At 39.1% G+C, this 17,642-nt stretch overlaps 2 protein-coding genes across 6 annotated transcripts in view; one reads left to right on the top strand and one right to left on the bottom strand.

Moving 5' to 3' along the window:
- The window catches only part of focad (focadhesin), a 69,493-nt gene extending 63,209 nt beyond the window's left edge, over positions 1–6,284 (top strand). For 3 of the 4 annotated variants that reach the window (XM_028474464.1, XM_028474467.1, XM_028474466.1), the window contains exons 40-44: positions 800–977; positions 1,272–1,366; positions 1,952–2,203; positions 2,307–2,382; positions 5,766–6,284. In XM_028474464.1, the coding sequence (XP_028330265.1) occupies positions 800–977; positions 1,272–1,366; positions 1,952–2,203; positions 2,307–2,382; positions 5,766–5,839 (675 nt within the window). In that variant the 3' untranslated portion in view covers positions 5,840–6,284. The remainder of the gene's footprint in view (positions 1–799; positions 978–1,271; positions 1,367–1,951; positions 2,204–2,306; positions 2,383–5,765) is intronic. The other variant, XR_003676089.1, reaches the window with a different exon arrangement.
- Positions 5,565–15,815, bottom strand: hacd4 (3-hydroxyacyl-CoA dehydratase 4). Of its 2 annotated transcripts, none has more exons than XM_028474468.1 (7): positions 15,679–15,815; positions 13,310–13,416; positions 13,038–13,165; positions 12,833–12,942; positions 9,348–9,454; positions 7,125–7,290; positions 5,565–6,116 (listed from the first exon to the last, which is right to left on the bottom strand). In XM_028474468.1, coding segments are annotated over exons 1-7 (744 nt in total). In that variant the 5' UTR covers positions 15,681–15,815; the 3' UTR covers positions 5,565–5,992. The 2 variants fall into 2 exon arrangements, with proteins under 2 accessions (XP_028330269.1, XP_028330270.1); XM_028474469.1 differs by having other exon boundaries at positions 7,162–7,290.
- Between the last annotated feature and the right edge of the window lie 1,827 nt (positions 15,816–17,642).

The raw sequence follows: 17,642 nt of genomic DNA, 5'->3' as shown, positions 1-17,642 counted from the left end.
GTAGCTGAATGCATAATCTTCCAAAGCTAACTGTGTGAGAGAAGAAAAAAGGAAAGTGCCCTGGAGTAACACCGGAATATATAAGCTTCCTCCATGTTATCCTGGGGTCACAGGTGACATTGTTGGTATACATACTCGCACTGTGCATGGGCGAAGGGGAATATTCAGTGCTTAAAGCACCACTTCTGGCGGTTAGCAGGGATGAAATATAACATTCATTTATATGTAAATTACTAAATAATTCAGTTGTAAATGTTACAATACAGTACAAAAGTGTTGATATTTTGTTATTGACATTGATTTATTGGATTAATATTTGGAGAAACTGATGTTTTAAAAAAATGCCATTTTTGATTTGACTTCAAAATTCAGTTATTGAGATAAAATTCTGATATTTAAATGGCTGATGATGGCTCTGTGGAGACGACCAGAATCATCATGTAGACCGGTCACGGATTGTGTCACAACACCTCTGACGCGCAACATGGCGGTGAGCATGTCTGATGAAATGACACGTTTAATTAACTCCATTGTAGAGAAATTAACCTGACAAAGCCTCTATTATTATATAAACACGTTCTTAGATATTTTCACTGTTATGGAACACATTTGGACTCTAGCAGAAAACTCACCAACTCCTGAGTGGAGGTCAAAGGTCACTGTGTTCTCACATGCCCTCACTGTTGTTCTTTAATTACATTGTTTTTCGTATACCCTTGTTTCCTCAGCCCCAGACATTTTGCTTATCAGATCATTGGTTAATTTCTGGACTTTCAAATCAACCTTCTTTTGTCCCCAGGCTCAGATGGAGAAAAGTGGATTCATCTTGGCGTACCTCACCTCTCAGGGCAGAGTTCCTCTTCTGTGTCTCAATGATCTTATCGCTGGGGTACTGCAGGGCTGGCCGAGCCATCGAGTGGGCTGGCTTCTCTTGCAGGCATTTTACCAGTGTCGCCTGGCTGCTGGTTCCAATACAGGTCAGAGCTGAATAACAATTACTCCATCAAGAATCCATCTGTAAATCAACTCAATTTTTGTTTGATAAAGCAGTTTTTTTATACAGTTTATTGTAGCACAAAGTGATTTTTATAATGAACCACAAGGTAGTTAAAAAAGTATTGACATATTTAAAGCATATACAGAACAAAGGTTATGTAAAGGATTAAGTGGGACCTGAGTACAGTCCACCATGTGTTCCACCAACTTCAACGAGTGCTAAATGTGAGCCGAGCCTTTGTGTTCTGTCAGCGTGTTGTTTGCTTTCATCACAGGAGTTTCTAAACGAATGGAGTGGCTGCTGGAGCTCATGGGACATCTCCGGAACATTGTCTACGGGACAGTGGCTGTCCCATGTAATGTCCAAAAGGTTGGTTTCTAAAAATTCAGCATGACTCTCGTCCCAGTCGCATGTAACAAAACAAAGCTGCTTTGGACAATCAATTTATAGTCAGGTTAAGACATACAGTAGGGCCCGATTCTCCTGTTAGCACTTAAAGGGGCAATGTTATGAAAAATTGACTTGAGGGCCAGAGTTAAAATGGTTCTGTTTCCTCCCTCCCTTGCTTTTCCACATTGTGTAAAAAGTCAGCTCCAAATGGGAGTTGGATTCTTGCCCCCTTATGACTCTCAAACTACCTCACATGTAAAAAAGGCATCATCATAGCCCTTTATCTACAGTTGATATTTTTATATTCAGCATATAGATAATCCAAAGCACAGCGCTAGCGCTCTCAATCAGTTTTACTTTTAGCAGCTGTATATCGCTTTTGACATGATCTGACACAATGCGATGCAGCGGTTGGACAAATGATTATCACCTAAAATGGACTATTCCTGTGGTCAGAAGAGGTGAAGAGGACAACCGTCCCCACCATTTGTTCTGCAGAATGAACTGTTCCCTGTGTGTCTGAGCTCATTTAGCTAATGGCTGTTCTCTTGTATTTTTTTTCAGGCCACAGATTTCTTGTTCCAGCTGTTTGCTGCAGCTGTAGTTTCCTGGGCTGATCATTGCATGCCCCTACTCTTAGGCCTCAGGGCACAGTGGTTTCCATGGCAAGTAGACACTAAACCTCCAGCTTTAACACACCGCCTGTTTGGGGACGAGCTGCTTGCCGAACACACACTGCATCAGTGCATGCTGGGATTGCCCTGCAGCCTGCCTTTGCTTCTGGATAAAGAGCCCTGGTGCAGTCAGACACACAAGGTGAGCAGAACACAGCCAAATCAGTGTCTCGTGTACATAGTGGGCAAAGAACGCTGACTTAATAATAATATTTGAAACACTAATGTGCGTCTGTGTGTCTCAGTTCATGGACTGGCTCTTCAGCATTACAGAAGGACCAGAGCAGAGTCTGTCAGCAGTGACCGTCAGCACAGCCCGAGGTGCGTAGTGGGTCAGCAATCAAATGAATCATAAGCTACCTCTCTCAACTCTAGTGTTGTAGTAAAACCGGTCAGTGAAGACCACATTTTGAAGATTTGATCTCAGGATTTTCTGTCAAGACTAGTCGAGACCAGCACTGATCAGCTATTAGTAATTTTCATTAATGTGATAAGGGAATGCACTTGAAACAGTTCCTGATTAATTCATGTTGTAATTTGACTTCAAACATTTAGCATTAGCTCACTGAGTGTTCCTGCCTCCTTGGGAATCCTTTTGAGTGCCTTATGTGTCAGACACCAGCAAAAACTCAAACATCAGTCCATATTATTTCTAGTCTTACTGTAAATCTCTCTGAACAGTCACTTTGGGCCTCATTCAACTGTCAAATAAACATCTTATTTTCAGATGTTTAGAAATGATTCAGTACATATCAGTGGCTTTTAAATACATACAAGAATTTACTTTTAGTTGGATATTTGTGTTGTGCTTTGAAAGAAAAAAAGCCTTGTTTTTGTTCTTCAAATCTATTTAAAAGAAAACCAAAATTCAAGCTTTAACTGTTCAATCTTTGTCACATGGAAGGTTTTTCGGTAACACTTGAAGTTTTATACATAAGTTTAACATTACACTGTCATTATTATGAAATGACACCTGTCGTTAGCATGAATAAGGTGTCATGAAGGCTGTCATTAAGTGTTGTTTGTTACCCTAAAGGTTCAAACATACTTGGGCGGACACCAGTGAAGAGTCCGCCAGGCCAATTAAATGCAAAATTCAGATTTTACAAGTAGTAGTTTACATAGTTGGTGTCACACACAACACTGCTCGACAATGTATCGACCCACATTAAATGTAACACTGACTTGCATTTCACCCGCCTAGTGAAACAGAGCAGTAGAGATGAACACAGGCTTAGAGAAGAGACTGGCAGACGAGCTACAACAGTAGTGACACCTTTAAAACATGTCCCAGGAGCAGGGGTGGAAAGTAACGAATTACATTTACTCTCGTTGTGGGCGGAGTCTGCCCGAGTATGTTTGAGCCTTAACCCTAATGGCGCGTTCACACCAAAAGTGTCGAAAGCATCAAAAGCGGCAGGTGTACATTCACAATATATGGTGGACGCGCTTCTAGGAAGCGTCAGAGGTCCCGCTGCGTGCCCCGTGCGGCATACGCTTCTGACGTGCGTCCGGCGCCTCCAATGTAGCTGACACTGCAGTTTGGGTTGCTGAACTTTTGGGACATATCGCGGCGTGTCAACCAATCAGGAGTGTTCCCCAACCGTGATGTATTCAGAATAATGACAGGGGAAAAAAACACGAACTGGAGGCGGAGACAGATGGACAGGCACTCTTCTGCTGGAATATAGCGCCTGTAGTTGGTGTCCTGGTAGGAGATGCGAGCGCTGATGCAGGTCAGCAGGTCGTCAAACTGGGCACGGGAGAGACGGAAGTAGCGCTGAAAGCGACTCTCGTCCAAGCGCAGCTATGGTGAATCCAGAAGCCAAGCCACTCTCTGGATAATGTAGAACCGATGAACGGGAGTCGGAGGCGGCGTGTTCAGCAAGGAACTCCAAACTTTATTCTCCATTCACCACACTTCTTTATGGCCCTCTAACATCACAGTGCACACACTGAGTCACACCAAAATACATCCGACTGGAAACATCGCCTTCTCAGCACAGCAATGTTCCCCACTACTTCACAGTCACTGGGTGAATTATGAACATAACTGATCGCCACAATATCATCCATTGTATAAACACCACCGGCAACAGAGAAGCCCCTCCCCTCGATGCGCGTCCCGAGCATCTTTGACGTTGGTGACAAGTGTCTGCATTCAATGAGCACAAGCGTCCAAGGCACAGTTTTGATGCCCAAAACGCGTTTGGTGTGAACGTACCATAACCCTTAGTTACCTTGAACCCTAGCCATGCCTAACCCCAGATCCCTCCACCTAGCCCAAAAACATAGCGGTGTCATAACTCTAAAGGTGTCAGAATTTAGTAAACAACACTAAATGACAGCCTTCATGACACCTTATTCATGCTAATGATGGCATAATGTCAGCCTTATGTATAAAACTTTAAGTAAAGTGTTACCATAGTGTAGGCCTTATAGATCAATGATCAATACATTTATTTTTCTATTTTAATATGGCCTCAAAGAATGAATGACAGGATTCTTAAACAAATTCATGCTAAAAATGTAGCGCTGTTCTTTAGTTTATTTCCAGCTCTGGAATTCACTCCCACCTGACCTCCCAAATGCTGACTCACTTTTACAGTTTAAATCTAAACTTAAAATATGTTTACACTCCCCTACTCCTCTGATCCACTTTCTTTATAGATTTGATTGTTCTTTGTATGTTTTTAACTTGTTTTTATCTTTGATTGAGTACCTTCAAAATCCGTGTATCATTCGTTCATTCGTTTTTCATGATGTAACAAAAACATGAAACACGAAGAAAACACTCATTATTTAATATTTGTTTCCAAAACCAAAATGAAATAATGGAAAACGCCTTGTTTTTCAAATTCAAGCTCTTTTGCTTCTGTACAAAAAACGGAAAATGAACACCTTTATTCGTTTTCTCCATTACCGATTGGCCAAAGTACGTGACCCGGAAATTGTACGCTAATCCGATGCTAACGGCTATGCTAACGGTAGTTCGGCATGACAAGATTGCTGCTTCCAATTGTGCATCTGAAACATGTCCTTTTGGCTTTAGCTGGTGTTGGGCACAGAACGTCCTCATGGACATTTCGGTGGATTTAGAGACTGCTAAGTGTTGCAGAGCTAAAAATATCGCAGAATGTGTAACGCTTCACTTCCGGGTCACGTACTTTGTCCAATCGGTAATGGAGAAAATGAATGAAGGTGTTCGTTTTCCGTTTTTCATTTTTCTGTATCGACGCAAAAAAGCTTGAATTTGAAAAACAAGGCATTTTCCGTTTATTCATTTTGATTTTGGAGACAAATATCAAATAATGAGTGTTTTTTCATTTTTCATTTTTTTGTTACATAATGAAAAACGAATGATACACGGATTCTTCAAAGTCACCTTAATTAAAATGCATTATTATTATTATTATTATTATTATTATTATTATTATTATTAATGTAAAAAAAAGGATGGCTATACTTTTATTACCTATTTTAAAAAGGCGGAGTCATCAGGATGTATAATCACAGCTTTATGATGTGTATTTACCTTGTACAGTTGAAATGCAATACATATACAGTATGTTTAAGTCACCAAATACTCCTGTTGGAATTTCATTATGATATGTTAAAATTGTGCTTATTAATGAATAGCACCTGCATTAGATGTGACTCAAGAGAACAATGACTGAGAAGGGAATACTTTGTTGTTGTTGCAGCTACACTCTTGTCTCTCAAGTCCTCTGCTGATTTCAAAAAGAAAGCTGTGTGGACCAGAGTTTATGGCTGGTAGCTCAGAGGAGGTTCCACGGCATCATCATGATGAACATGGACACAGACGGAAGATCCAGCATCACAAGGCCTTACCACAGTTCAACACAGAATGTGTTGCCAAACAGTGCAAAAGGTCCATTTCTTTCAAAGATTAATGGTACAGAAGATTTAATCAGGTCTGACTGTGATTATCTCCCCCGAAGAAATAAAACGTCAATTCTTTTTTATCTTCCTGCTCCATTTGCCCAGCTTCTGCTTTCTTTCTTTCAGCAACTGCCACACTGTCACAGACGCTCCTGAGAAGACATTTAGAGACATGCTCAAAATCATCAGTCGTTTGTGACGTCGGCCCATATTCTAGATCAGTGGTTCTCAAACTTTTCAGACCGCGACCCCCAAAATAAAGGTGCCAAAGACCGGGGACCCCCAATGTACCTGAAGGTGGTTGAATAATATCCACTGTTATCCAGGAAGTTTAGTATTATTTGGGCCATAGTATATCTTAAAGATGTAAATCCTTATTTTAATCAGAAATAAATTGCGTTAAAAGTGACCAAAAATGGTGGAAAAGGTGGTGAAATGGGATTTTAAAAACCACAGAAATTGGTTAAAATTTGAAAATGGCCAAAAATAGTGTCAATATTGGCTTAAAAGTGGCAGAAAAAAAGTAGGAACAATTACCGGTAGTTTAAACTGGCAAGTAATGGCATGACAAATTGTGAATGTGGTTAAATTGGCAAAAATATGCATTAAATATGGTGAAAAGAGGTTAAAAGTGACAATAATGGGCCAACTCAACATATGTGACATTAGGTGGAAAAGTGGTGGAAAACGTTTTATAAGAGCTGATAATTTCTTGAAAGTGGAAAAAAAGGCATTGAAATTTGATGGAGAAGTGGCAGAAATGGGAGTAATGTAGCAAAATATGCATTAAAAGGAGCAAAATATGTCAAGAAAAATGGATGGAAAAAGGGTAAAAATAAGCAAAAATGGGCTTAAATTGTTCAGAAAATATTCTTAGTTTCTTAAAGGCATGCGGCGGCCCCCTCCCAGTGTCTCACGACCCCAAATAGTGTCTCGACCCCCTAGGTTGAGAACTCCTGTTCTAGATCAGTGTTTCTCAAAATGAGGTTCACGTACCCCTAGGGGTAGCTGCCATTTTGCATGTGCAGAAAACATTTCTACTGATAAATGTTTAAAAAATGAAATAAATACAGTAGATAGGTGCATAGAAATCTTCCAAGGAAAGAACTAACATGCGTGGCTGGAAAAAACTAATGCTAATGTCAATGTGCTATTGTTACCCTGTGTACTGAAAATCCAGCGCTGCTGAAGTCATACCTAAAGCTAGAACAGGCAGGTAGAGCATCAGCGGAGAATAGAAGCCAACACTTGAAGACATCGTGGCATTTTTCAGAAAAGGGAAAATGGTTGGCTTCATGAAAGGCAGGGCCTGGTGGATCATGACACCTATTGAAGGAAAAAAAAAACATTCAGTTTTTATATTCATCACCAGGCAAAACTCGTCTATTTTTTTTACAGCATTTTCTCTAATAGGGTTCAAGCAAATACTGTCCTCCCTCACTGCACCCATGGGACTGGCCCAGTGGCCTTTACTTCTTCTCCCTAAAGGTGTCGGAGATCGGGGACCCCCACTGTACCTAATGGTGGTTGAATACAGACATGAACATTGAAAAACAGTCATGTGGAGACAGGGCCATCTATCAAGGAGAATAAAGGGGAGAGCTTTTTAGGGCCCATCTATAAAGTCAGCAAAATGATGGTCTGTTGTTCTATGAATCTGTGATAACCACATTTATTTATTGATCTGAATAATATTAACTGTTATCCAGGAAGTTTATTATTATTTGCGCTATGGTATATAGTTTTCCTTCACCTTCTCACTCCAGATTATCCACCCCTGGACTCTGAACTGTAGGCGGAAAGCACCAGAAAAACAAGTAAGATGTCTAAGGCATCAGAGCAGTCTGGTAAGAACCATGTATCAGGGTTATTGATTATGTTAATATATCTAGTCATCTGTGTGAGGTGATGAAAGAAAGAAATTGACTGTTGTCCAGGTCATTGGAAACACCAGCATTAAAAGTTCTACACTGACAGAGTCCACTTTTGTCGTAAGGCCAGTTATTCTCTGAACTTCTTCCTTGTGCTTAAAAATGGTTAAAGGCCAATCCTCAGTTATCCTTTCACTTTCCAGGTTTGAGTTAAGCATTCTAGCCAAAAACCCTACTTTCTAGGCTTCCACTAGTTTTGACTGTGCCAATATTGTTTCCAACCTACTCCCTTTGCCACCTGGACAAGTCCTTTTCTCCATCTTTAGTGTTTATCCTCTCTGCGTTGTTGCATACAGTATCTGCCTCCTCTCCATCCTGTCATTTTCTCTCTGCCCCTCCCACTTCTTCTTTAGCATTTTCTTCAATGCTGCACTTCCTCATTCACCCACCAACTCTCTTTGTCCATTCTGTTCTGTGAAGAAACACCCACAACCTCCCAATTTGTCTACTTCCCATTTCAATAGTTCACCAGTCTTCTGCTACCTGACCATCCATGTGACCAACTATGTCCTTTTAACACTACCTTTACTTTGGTATATCATTATATTTTCTCTTTTCCTGGAGGAGGTGTTTAAAACTTAAAGTCTACATCACATGTCCTTCATTCCTCTGTCTGAAACCAAACCCTCCCATCCACTGAGATCTGCTCCAATTATAAATGGACTTGACTTATATAGCTCTTTATACCCACCAAGGTAGTCTCAAAGCATTTTGCAATATCGGCACATTCGCACTCACATTCAGACACATGGGAGATAGCCCACCACTGGGAGCAACTTAGGGTTCAGTGTCTTGCCCAAAGACACTTCGCCCAGGGATTGAACCCCCAACCCTTCTGTGATGGCCACAGCCACACATTGAAGTTAAGCTCCATATCATATTGTTTATTTGTATTTCAATAACCGTAATTTCTGGACTATAAAGCGCACAATTTTATTCCAATAATTTAGCAATTTTCTAAGAAAAATCCACCCAAACCCCACAGCATAACATAGGCCACACCCTTTTGTTTGATGAGGGTGTCCAACGGACATGTAGGTGGGCTGCTGTACTCAAGTTAGGTTAAACAAAGATTTCCGTGTTTCAAGTGATGAGTTTCCTTCCCCACACTGAGGGTTGGAGGTTCAATCCCAATGCAATACACTTAACCCTAAGTTGCTCCCAATGGTTGACTTGTGCCTTGCATGGCATCTCTGTCCCATTGTTGTGTGAATGGGTGAATGAGCGAATGAGCTGATATTGTGAAGCACTTTGGGACTAACTCAATGGTTATAAAGTGCAATATAAATGAAGTCAATTTACCATCTTATCCTGAGTCTTTTCTCCTCTGCTTCACTGGATGAACAAAACAACTGCTAAGTATTGGAATAAAAAGTCATTTTGTTTGTCCAGCAGTAAGTTTGTTTGCTATTTGAAAGCTTTGGAAAGTGCTAATAAGAACACCATATTCACCTTCAGTTGTCACTGACACAATGTAGAGGGGGATCCACAGTGTGTAGCGAGGCCACAGCATGGCAACAGATGGAGTGTCCATAACACTCAGTAGCTCGTGTGGATACCTGTCAAAGAACAGCACATTAGTCTCTGCTGGGACACATTTATCGTTTTCAATAAAGTCTTTTAACACTTCAGTGTTGATGACATCGTGCTCCATGCAAAGGAGACGATCTATATCACATATGTCACCCATTAACATACTGGTATTCCAAAAATACACGACAAATAAATTAGGTTGGAGTAACCAAGGTTATACGGTCACATAGTTGTATTTAAAGCTGCTAGGAATTCTACGTTTTATCAGATAAAAACACTGTACCCCTCATAGGTCAATAAATCAAATATCATTTCCTTGAAAAAAAATGTGAAAGGTTTGAAATTGCTGCTCGAAGGTTTGTTTTGATCAAACAATTGGTTTGGTGACATGAACAAAAAAGATTCACGCATTGCATTGTGGGATGTGGAGTCCTGTGGACCTGTGGTTCTCAACCTTTTCAGCCTGTGACACCAAAAATAAAGGTGCCAGAGACCAAGGAACCCTACTGTACCTGAGGTGGTTTAACACAGACATGAACATACGCAAATTCATCAGAATCGGAATCAGAAGTTTTATTTATTCATCCCAGGGGGAAATTACTTGCAAAACAGCCACTCAAGAAATAATCCAAATAAAAAGAATAAACGTTAAACAAAGAAAGAAAGGAAGAGAAGAAAAGACGTACGTAATTAGGTAAAAGACTGTTAATTAAATAAGGATTAAATACACACATTACAGTAGTAAAAAATTAAATAAGATGAATAATAATACAGATATTTACAACAATCAAAGCTGTAAGTTTACAGTGATCATCACCACTTGGCCCAAGGATGCATATTTCCAGCTCCAGGACTGCTTTGAAAATACTGACTGGAGTATATTTGAACACCAGAGACTATCCTAAAATATCTGTCACTGTTTCAGACGTTACCAAATCAGAAACCCTGATGACCCGTGAGGGGATAAAGTACAGTACAGTGCTGCTAGAGCCGATCTGAGAAGGGCATCAGGAAAGCCAATAATGATTACAAGAGGATACCAGAAGACCACCTCTCGGATAACAATCCCAGACAGATGTGGCACATGATCCATCAGCTGACCGACTTCAGGGGACAGAACAACACAGCTGTGGACTCGAGCGCTGCGCTGCACTGGTTGAAGAGCTGAACATGTTCTTTGCACGCTTTGAGTCTACAGCACAGCAGCCACCTACCACACACCCCATCCCGGTCAGCCCCTAGCTATGATCCTCTGATTGTGAAGGCACAGGACGTGGCACAGGTGCTCAGCAGAGTTAACCCCAGGAAAGTATCTTGACCATTGTTTTCCCAGGAAGGTACGTAAGGCCTGCGCAAATCAGCTTTCCCAGGTTTTCTCCAAAATCTTCAGTCTCTCCCTGTCACAATCCAACGTCCCAGGTTGTCTGAAGACCTCCACAATCATCCCTGTGCCAAATCATCCATTGGTTGTCTAAACAACTTTCGTCCTGTGGCCCTTACATCTGTCATCACCAAGTGCCTGGAACGGTTGGTCCTGAGACACATCAGAGACTGCCTCCCTCCCTCCTATGAGCCCTACCAGTTTCAGATCAACTAAGGATACTTTATCCATCATCCTCCACACTGTGTTGAGTCATCTGAAACACAGACACCTATGTGAGGGTGCTCTTTGTAGACTTCCGCTCAGCCTTTAATACCACCATTCCCAACATCCTGGTCATCAAACCTTCCCTGTCCTCCACCCGCACATTGAGCACGGGTCCCCACAAGGATGTGTATTGACAGTGGCGTGCACAGACATTGTGAGGAGCAGGTGCTCAGTGAAAAATAAGAGCACTTTATGCTGCATGTAGAACTGACGGCTGCCTTTTTATAGCAGTGTGAGATTTAAAAAAATAAACATTACAGGTACATGTTGAATGTAATATGTCAATATTTTAATAAAATGACTTTACCTTTGAACTGGTACAGTTTCACATTATAGCACTGATCAGTCAATCACTATTGTTTTATTTCTTTGGAATGAACGCACATGGAGAGGTTTCAAGCAGGTTACAAGCTACAATAATAGATTAGTGTACTATTTTCTTCCCCTGTCAGAACAAAAGAAGTAACAAAGTGTCATTTTCCTAGCCTACTGCTTCCCTGCTGTAGCTGCTTAGAATAGAATAATTATAGTTTTAGTATTAGCCTATATTTAAGGTTGAATATACTGTAACCTGTTAAGGTAAATACAAGATTACTGCAAGACTTGTAACATAGATATAACTTCTTGGTACAAAATAATATAATTAGCAGTCAGTGATCGTTTCCATTTGTATAGGGGTCTATAGGACAAAGGCAGGGATTTATATACATGAATGTATATGAATGACCACCAGCAGTAACCCTAACCCTAACCCTAACCACAGTAAAAGACGAGTTAGGTATTTTTTCGCATTTCAAAAAAATCATACATGAACATAGATTTCTCAGAAACTCTGGATATCACATTCACAGCTCACAAGCTCAGACAATCTCTGTTTGTACTGCTGTTCTCAGGTAGGCGCTACAGGTTTATCCAAACCAGGACTAAGAACGTAGAAACAGCTTCTTCCCACAAGCTGTCACCACACTGAACCTACAAAAAATTGGTTAAAAGTTGCACAGTAGAGTGGCCATAGACACACAGACAAATTGGCAAAAATGAAATTGAAATTTGGTGAAAAGAGGTTACAAATGACAATAATGGGTCAACATATGCAACATTAGGCGGGAAAAGTGGTGTTAAGGGTTTATAAGGGCCAAAAATGTGCAGAGAAGAGATTGAAATTTGATGGAGAAGTGGCAGAAATAGGAGTAGTGTAGCAAAATTCATTAAAAGGAGCAAAAAATGGCAAGAAAAAGTGATGAAAATAGGTTAAAATATGGCAAGAAACCATAGTAAGAATAATGAAGTAAAAACACTTCTATGCATCCATCAATGGGACTCCACATCCCAAAATGCAATGCTAGGAACTTTTTACAATAAAAATAAGGAATTATCCTCCTGAGAGGACATCACTGTTTGCCCTCGTTTCAAAGTATTTAACCGTGGCTCAAAAACATCGGCAGTGTCCAAGAATGAAGGTTTCATGACAAACCTAATTGACAGAATTTTTAAAAATTAATTTTTTGATGCAATTGTGACACTGCCACGTCTCAAAAACTGAACAACTTTGAAAAATGTAAAACCTGCGCTAAGAAACAAAACAATGTAAATCTTGTAAAAACAAAATCTTTTTCATTATTGTTAGGATGTGATAATGACAAATTGATTAGGAGACTTTTGCTCTTCTGAATACATTTAACAAAATGTCAAATTGTCTGATGTGAAGCTAATGACAAATGAAGCTTGTGAGACTTGGAGTGGTTTGTGTGCGCACCGCAAAAGGTCCAGAATGTTCCACATCAAAAACTGCACACACACAACTGGTTTAGTCTGAATCTCCTCTAACATGATGACCATGATCAAAAGTAGGTTTTTCTCCACAACCTAAAAAAGAAAAAAGAAAAGGTAATGATAGTCCAGGTGTATTCAAAAAAATCCTGAAAAGATCATTTTATTGAAATGAAAGCTTGAGCACACACTTGGATGAAGCGAGGAAGTAGTCTGGCCTTCTCAATACCATCTGCGATGTGGAAAAGCTCCAGGATGGAGAGCAGCTGACATAAACTCATCACAAACCCAACAGAGTAAAATGTGTCAGCTAAAGCATCTAAAAAAAGAACAGGAAATGTCACATTCATTTTATTCCAGAAACAGGGTCTGGCTAATTTAAAAAAATGACAGAATTGAACTTGGCCAATGGAATTTTTAACTTTTAAAAACTGCTACAATTTAAATAAATGTTTAGCCTCACCTTGACCAAACATCAAAAATCTGGCAATGGTATTAGCCAGTATCCACGTGTGGCCACAAAACTGGAACAGGTTATATAAGAACAGATACATAATCCTCAAGCTAAACCTGCAAAACAAGAATTAGACACAATCTTTGTCAGAACACTCTTGGATTATTTTTCCTCCCATGTCTTCCACTCTGCTTTGTCGTGTGGAGCAGACTTAACAAACTAAAGCTCGACATTAATAAGACTACATGAGTTCTTCTAGGGAGCATAATGAGACGAAACATTCCAAAACTCAAATACTGTAACGATAGAGTGAACAGAGGGAGCAAATGTGTGCTTCCAAGAGTGAAAGAACTATCTGCGAGAGCAAACGTTTCTAAATTGTGTCACATACAAGAGAAATCCAGAATCCTAAGACATGTCTGTACATCCACAACAGACTCTGGAGTTTTAGTCTGGGGACCCTTTATCTTCCAACGAGTACACTTTGCAATAGGATTTTGCTTTTTACTGTTTCATCACATGATATTTCATAAAATGGGAATCATAAATATTATGATGGAAATAAAAACAGAAATATGGCCATATACCATATAAGTGATATTTTGACATTTTGAAAAACCAAATAAATTGCAGATATGTAGTCATTTTGGAAATTTCAAAGTAAGTCCATATACACTAAGGTATGTAGTATGTTTTTATGCACCTGTTTTAACTGAAAGAAATACAGTTGAACAGAATATTTAGGCTTCACATCAATGATCAATATGTGTCTAACTACACAGATGTACTGATTATACAAAAACCACATACCTGTATGTGGGGCATTTTATTGGTGTAATGATAAATGCAGAGCAAACTTTTTTCACTTCATTTAAATAAAAAACTGTTCAAATGCAATTTTTTAGGTCTCAAATATTTGTACTTTTTTTTCTTTGATTTAATTTTTTTTTTATTGAAGGTAATTTTTTACAATGATTCACAATATTTTTTGATTGAATAATAAAGACAGACGTACTACCCATAATATGGCCCAAAAACAAAAGATGATTTCAATTAAAAAAAAAACTTTTCAATTAAATAAAAATAAAAATTTGGAGTCTAAAATGTTTTTTCTTTTGCATTCGAAGACTTTTTCTTTGATTAAACTTTTTTTTTTAATTTTTTTTATTGAAGTTATTTTTTTCTTTTTGATTGAATAATAAAGATACAAATCTCCCTCCATTCAATGCCTAACCCCCAAAAGTCTTTATCAAACCAGGTCTGAAAATGGATGGCCAATGCTGTCACGCTCTGGAAAAGTTTCAACAGTCAATGAAGAAGAAAAGGAGGTGGAAATTAGATTATCAGAAGAGGTTTGGGATGAAATCTGGTGTTTCCAGTGCTCTTAAACCTGTTCCACAGACTGGTGAGAGCACATATAATCAGGTATTTCAGCACACCACATCAAGAAAAACACCGGGATATGTGATGTTGGAGGAAATGTGGCTCTGTGAGGGCGAATCATTTCCACATGTTTTAGGAATTTTCTAAATTGTGTGTATTTTGAAGAGCTGCTCAGGAATTACAAAGCTGTTTTTGACAAGTCGATACGCCTGAACATCAAGACACTATCTGGCCCATGATTTTTGTCCATACCACTAAAATTTTAAGCAGCCGCTAGAGTGTGTCTTGATGGCCTGCAAAAAATGTATAACCAGAGAATGGCTAGACCCTGCACCAATGACATTGGACGACTGGCTCAAGACAACCCTAACAATATTTATAATGGAAAAAATAACCATTATTTAAAAACCCCAAAACCCTGACTGAAGGCAGACTTTGTATGATTCATTGTCTCTTATTCTGTCTTTTTTATTAAGTTATTAATTCCTATCTGCCATGACTGGCACCACGATCAATCTTTGTTAGGTATAACCTTGTGTGTATGTTTTCTTCTCTCACAAAAGCAAACAGACTGGAAGAGTCTCTTTGTAAACTGAAGTACAAATGTTGATGTATAATGCTGCCTTTCCTAATAAAAGTGAACATTTTTAAAAAGGAAACTCAAACAGACTGTTTCACAGCTGATCGTTCATTTAAAACCATTATTTGAACAAATATAGCTTTAAGTGCTTCCTTGGATAATGCTGAATAATAACATGAACTATCTGACTGACTAAGAGAGTCCGTCTGACAAAAAACAAGTTGATCATTATGAAAGTTTAGGAAGGAAAACAAAGGTATGGCTCTACCTAAAGCATTAAGATTTCATGTTGGATCAATTTTCACCCTCTTCATGGTTACTGAAGATCTCTCATGTCTTGACCCATCCCACATCTATTGAACATTCCTTTCATACTGACAAACACACACTGCAGTAACATTGCTCCAATACTCACATTCTTTGTCCTAGGTGTCCTTCTCCAACCTGTCTTGAAGAAAATCCTCATAACCCTTTTTTGAGTTGGAAGAGAACCGTGTTACCAGGTGCAGAGCACGGCTGAGTGCACAAACAGATGTTTGCCTCTGACCTTATCCTGTTGAAGAAGGAAGAAAGAAAAGAGAAGAAGAGAAAACATGCTGTAATATCTGTGGGGTACAGCACTTCCTGAGGCAGGGAGCAGAAGTTATTCCTCCACCACAAGCAGGAAGTGAAGGATTTCATATATGATACTGTAACCTGGCTGGGTGATAGTTATTCTAGTATTGCAAAAGAGTAACAAATAACAAAGCATAGCTGATCGATTTTAAATGACTTTTTTTTCCACAAACTTTGTTTATTTAAATTGTACAGCATTTGCATACAAACACAAAGATCAAATATAGGAGAACAATGAATCCTGGTTTAATCTCCTTAAAGGACACACACATAGAACAAAATAAAACAAAACAACACCACACCAACCAACCAACTACAAGCATGTCCAAAAATTAAAAATAAAGATATAAAGAAAGGTGTACGGCACCCCCACTTAGATAAACAAAACAATTATTGTAGAAAAAAAAAGAAAAAGGAAAGGTTAATCTGGCACAGAAGGGATGTTTAAGTAACTTAAACAAGGGATTCCAAATCTGAATGAATCTGTCATGCATATTTTCTCAAGTTTGAGAAAATATAAAACATCCCTAAGTGATTTCCATTTCAACAGAAGGGTCATAACAGCAAGAAAATTACCTTGTGAGGTGGAGAGGGAAAAGGGTCAAGCAAATATTCCCAACAAAGCACTCATGGGATTTGGGTTTATTGTCCTGCCAATCACTTTAGAAATAATGCCAAAAATGTCAGTCCAGTAGTTAAATAATTGTGGACATAGCCAAAACATGTGTATAAGATTCCCTGGAGAATGTTGGTATCTGTCACACATTGGTGAGACATTAGGGTATATTTTGGATAGGCGAGGTTTCGTGTTGTAAACTTTGTGAAGAAGTTTACATTGTATAAGACAATGTCTTGCACATATAGAGGACTTGTGAACCCATTTTAGTATTTGAGACCAGTCCTCATCAGATATACTCTCCCCCAAATCCCCCTCTCAGAGAGCTTTAATTGAGCCAAGAGTGTTGGAACATATTGACGATATCCCATCATACATAAGAGAAATTGATCTTTTCAAGTTAGGAGTGGGCAAAAGCAAAGAAACCAAAATGGAATCCTCAGGCATGTTAGGAAATGTAGGGAACTTACTTTGGTCAAAACTACGGACTTGCAAGTATCTGAAAAAGTGTTGTTTTGGGAGAGAGAATTTAGACAAAATCTGCGGGAAGGAGACAAAAACACAGTCAACAAAAAGATCTTTAAATGACCGTATAACATGTATGGACCAAACCAAACAGGCTTTATCAGTGAGAGAAAGAAGAAAAAGGTGGTTAGCTGCTAAAGGAGCATTATGTGAGCAAAGTTGCAGACCAAAATACAGTTTGAGTTGTGTCCAGATTTTGAGAGTTAATTTAACAATTTTATTTTTAGCATACTTTATTATTGGATATTGGATAGGCGAATAAAGCAAAGCCGCAAGAGAAACCGGTTTAGCAGAGTTCCTCTCCATGGTTAACCAGTCTGGGGAGGAAGATGTTTCAGATTGAAGCCAATATTTAAGGGTTTTAATGTTAGTGGCCCAATAGTAATATCTAAAATTTGGCAGAGCCATCCCTCCCAACAATTTAGGCCTTTGTAAACAATGTCTGGCCAACCTAGAAATCTTCCTATCCCAAAGGAATCAACTTGACTAAAAAAAGAGCTGGGTAGAAAAAGGGGGATACACTGGAACAAATACAAAAAGCAAGGCAGAACATTCATTTTTACACAGAGAGGCCGATACCTGTCGGATTTGCTGTGCCAGCAATTTACCAGCCTTATCACCAT

The sequence above is a fragment of the Gouania willdenowi genome, chromosome 18 (assembly GCF_900634775.1).
Source record: "Gouania willdenowi chromosome 18, fGouWil2.1, whole genome shotgun sequence".
In the NCBI taxonomy this organism is placed as follows: Eukaryota; Metazoa; Chordata; class Actinopteri; order Blenniiformes; family Gobiesocidae; genus Gouania; species Gouania willdenowi.
The sequence above is the reverse complement of the archived record's forward strand: the minus strand, read 5'-3'. Positions and strand labels throughout refer to the sequence as shown.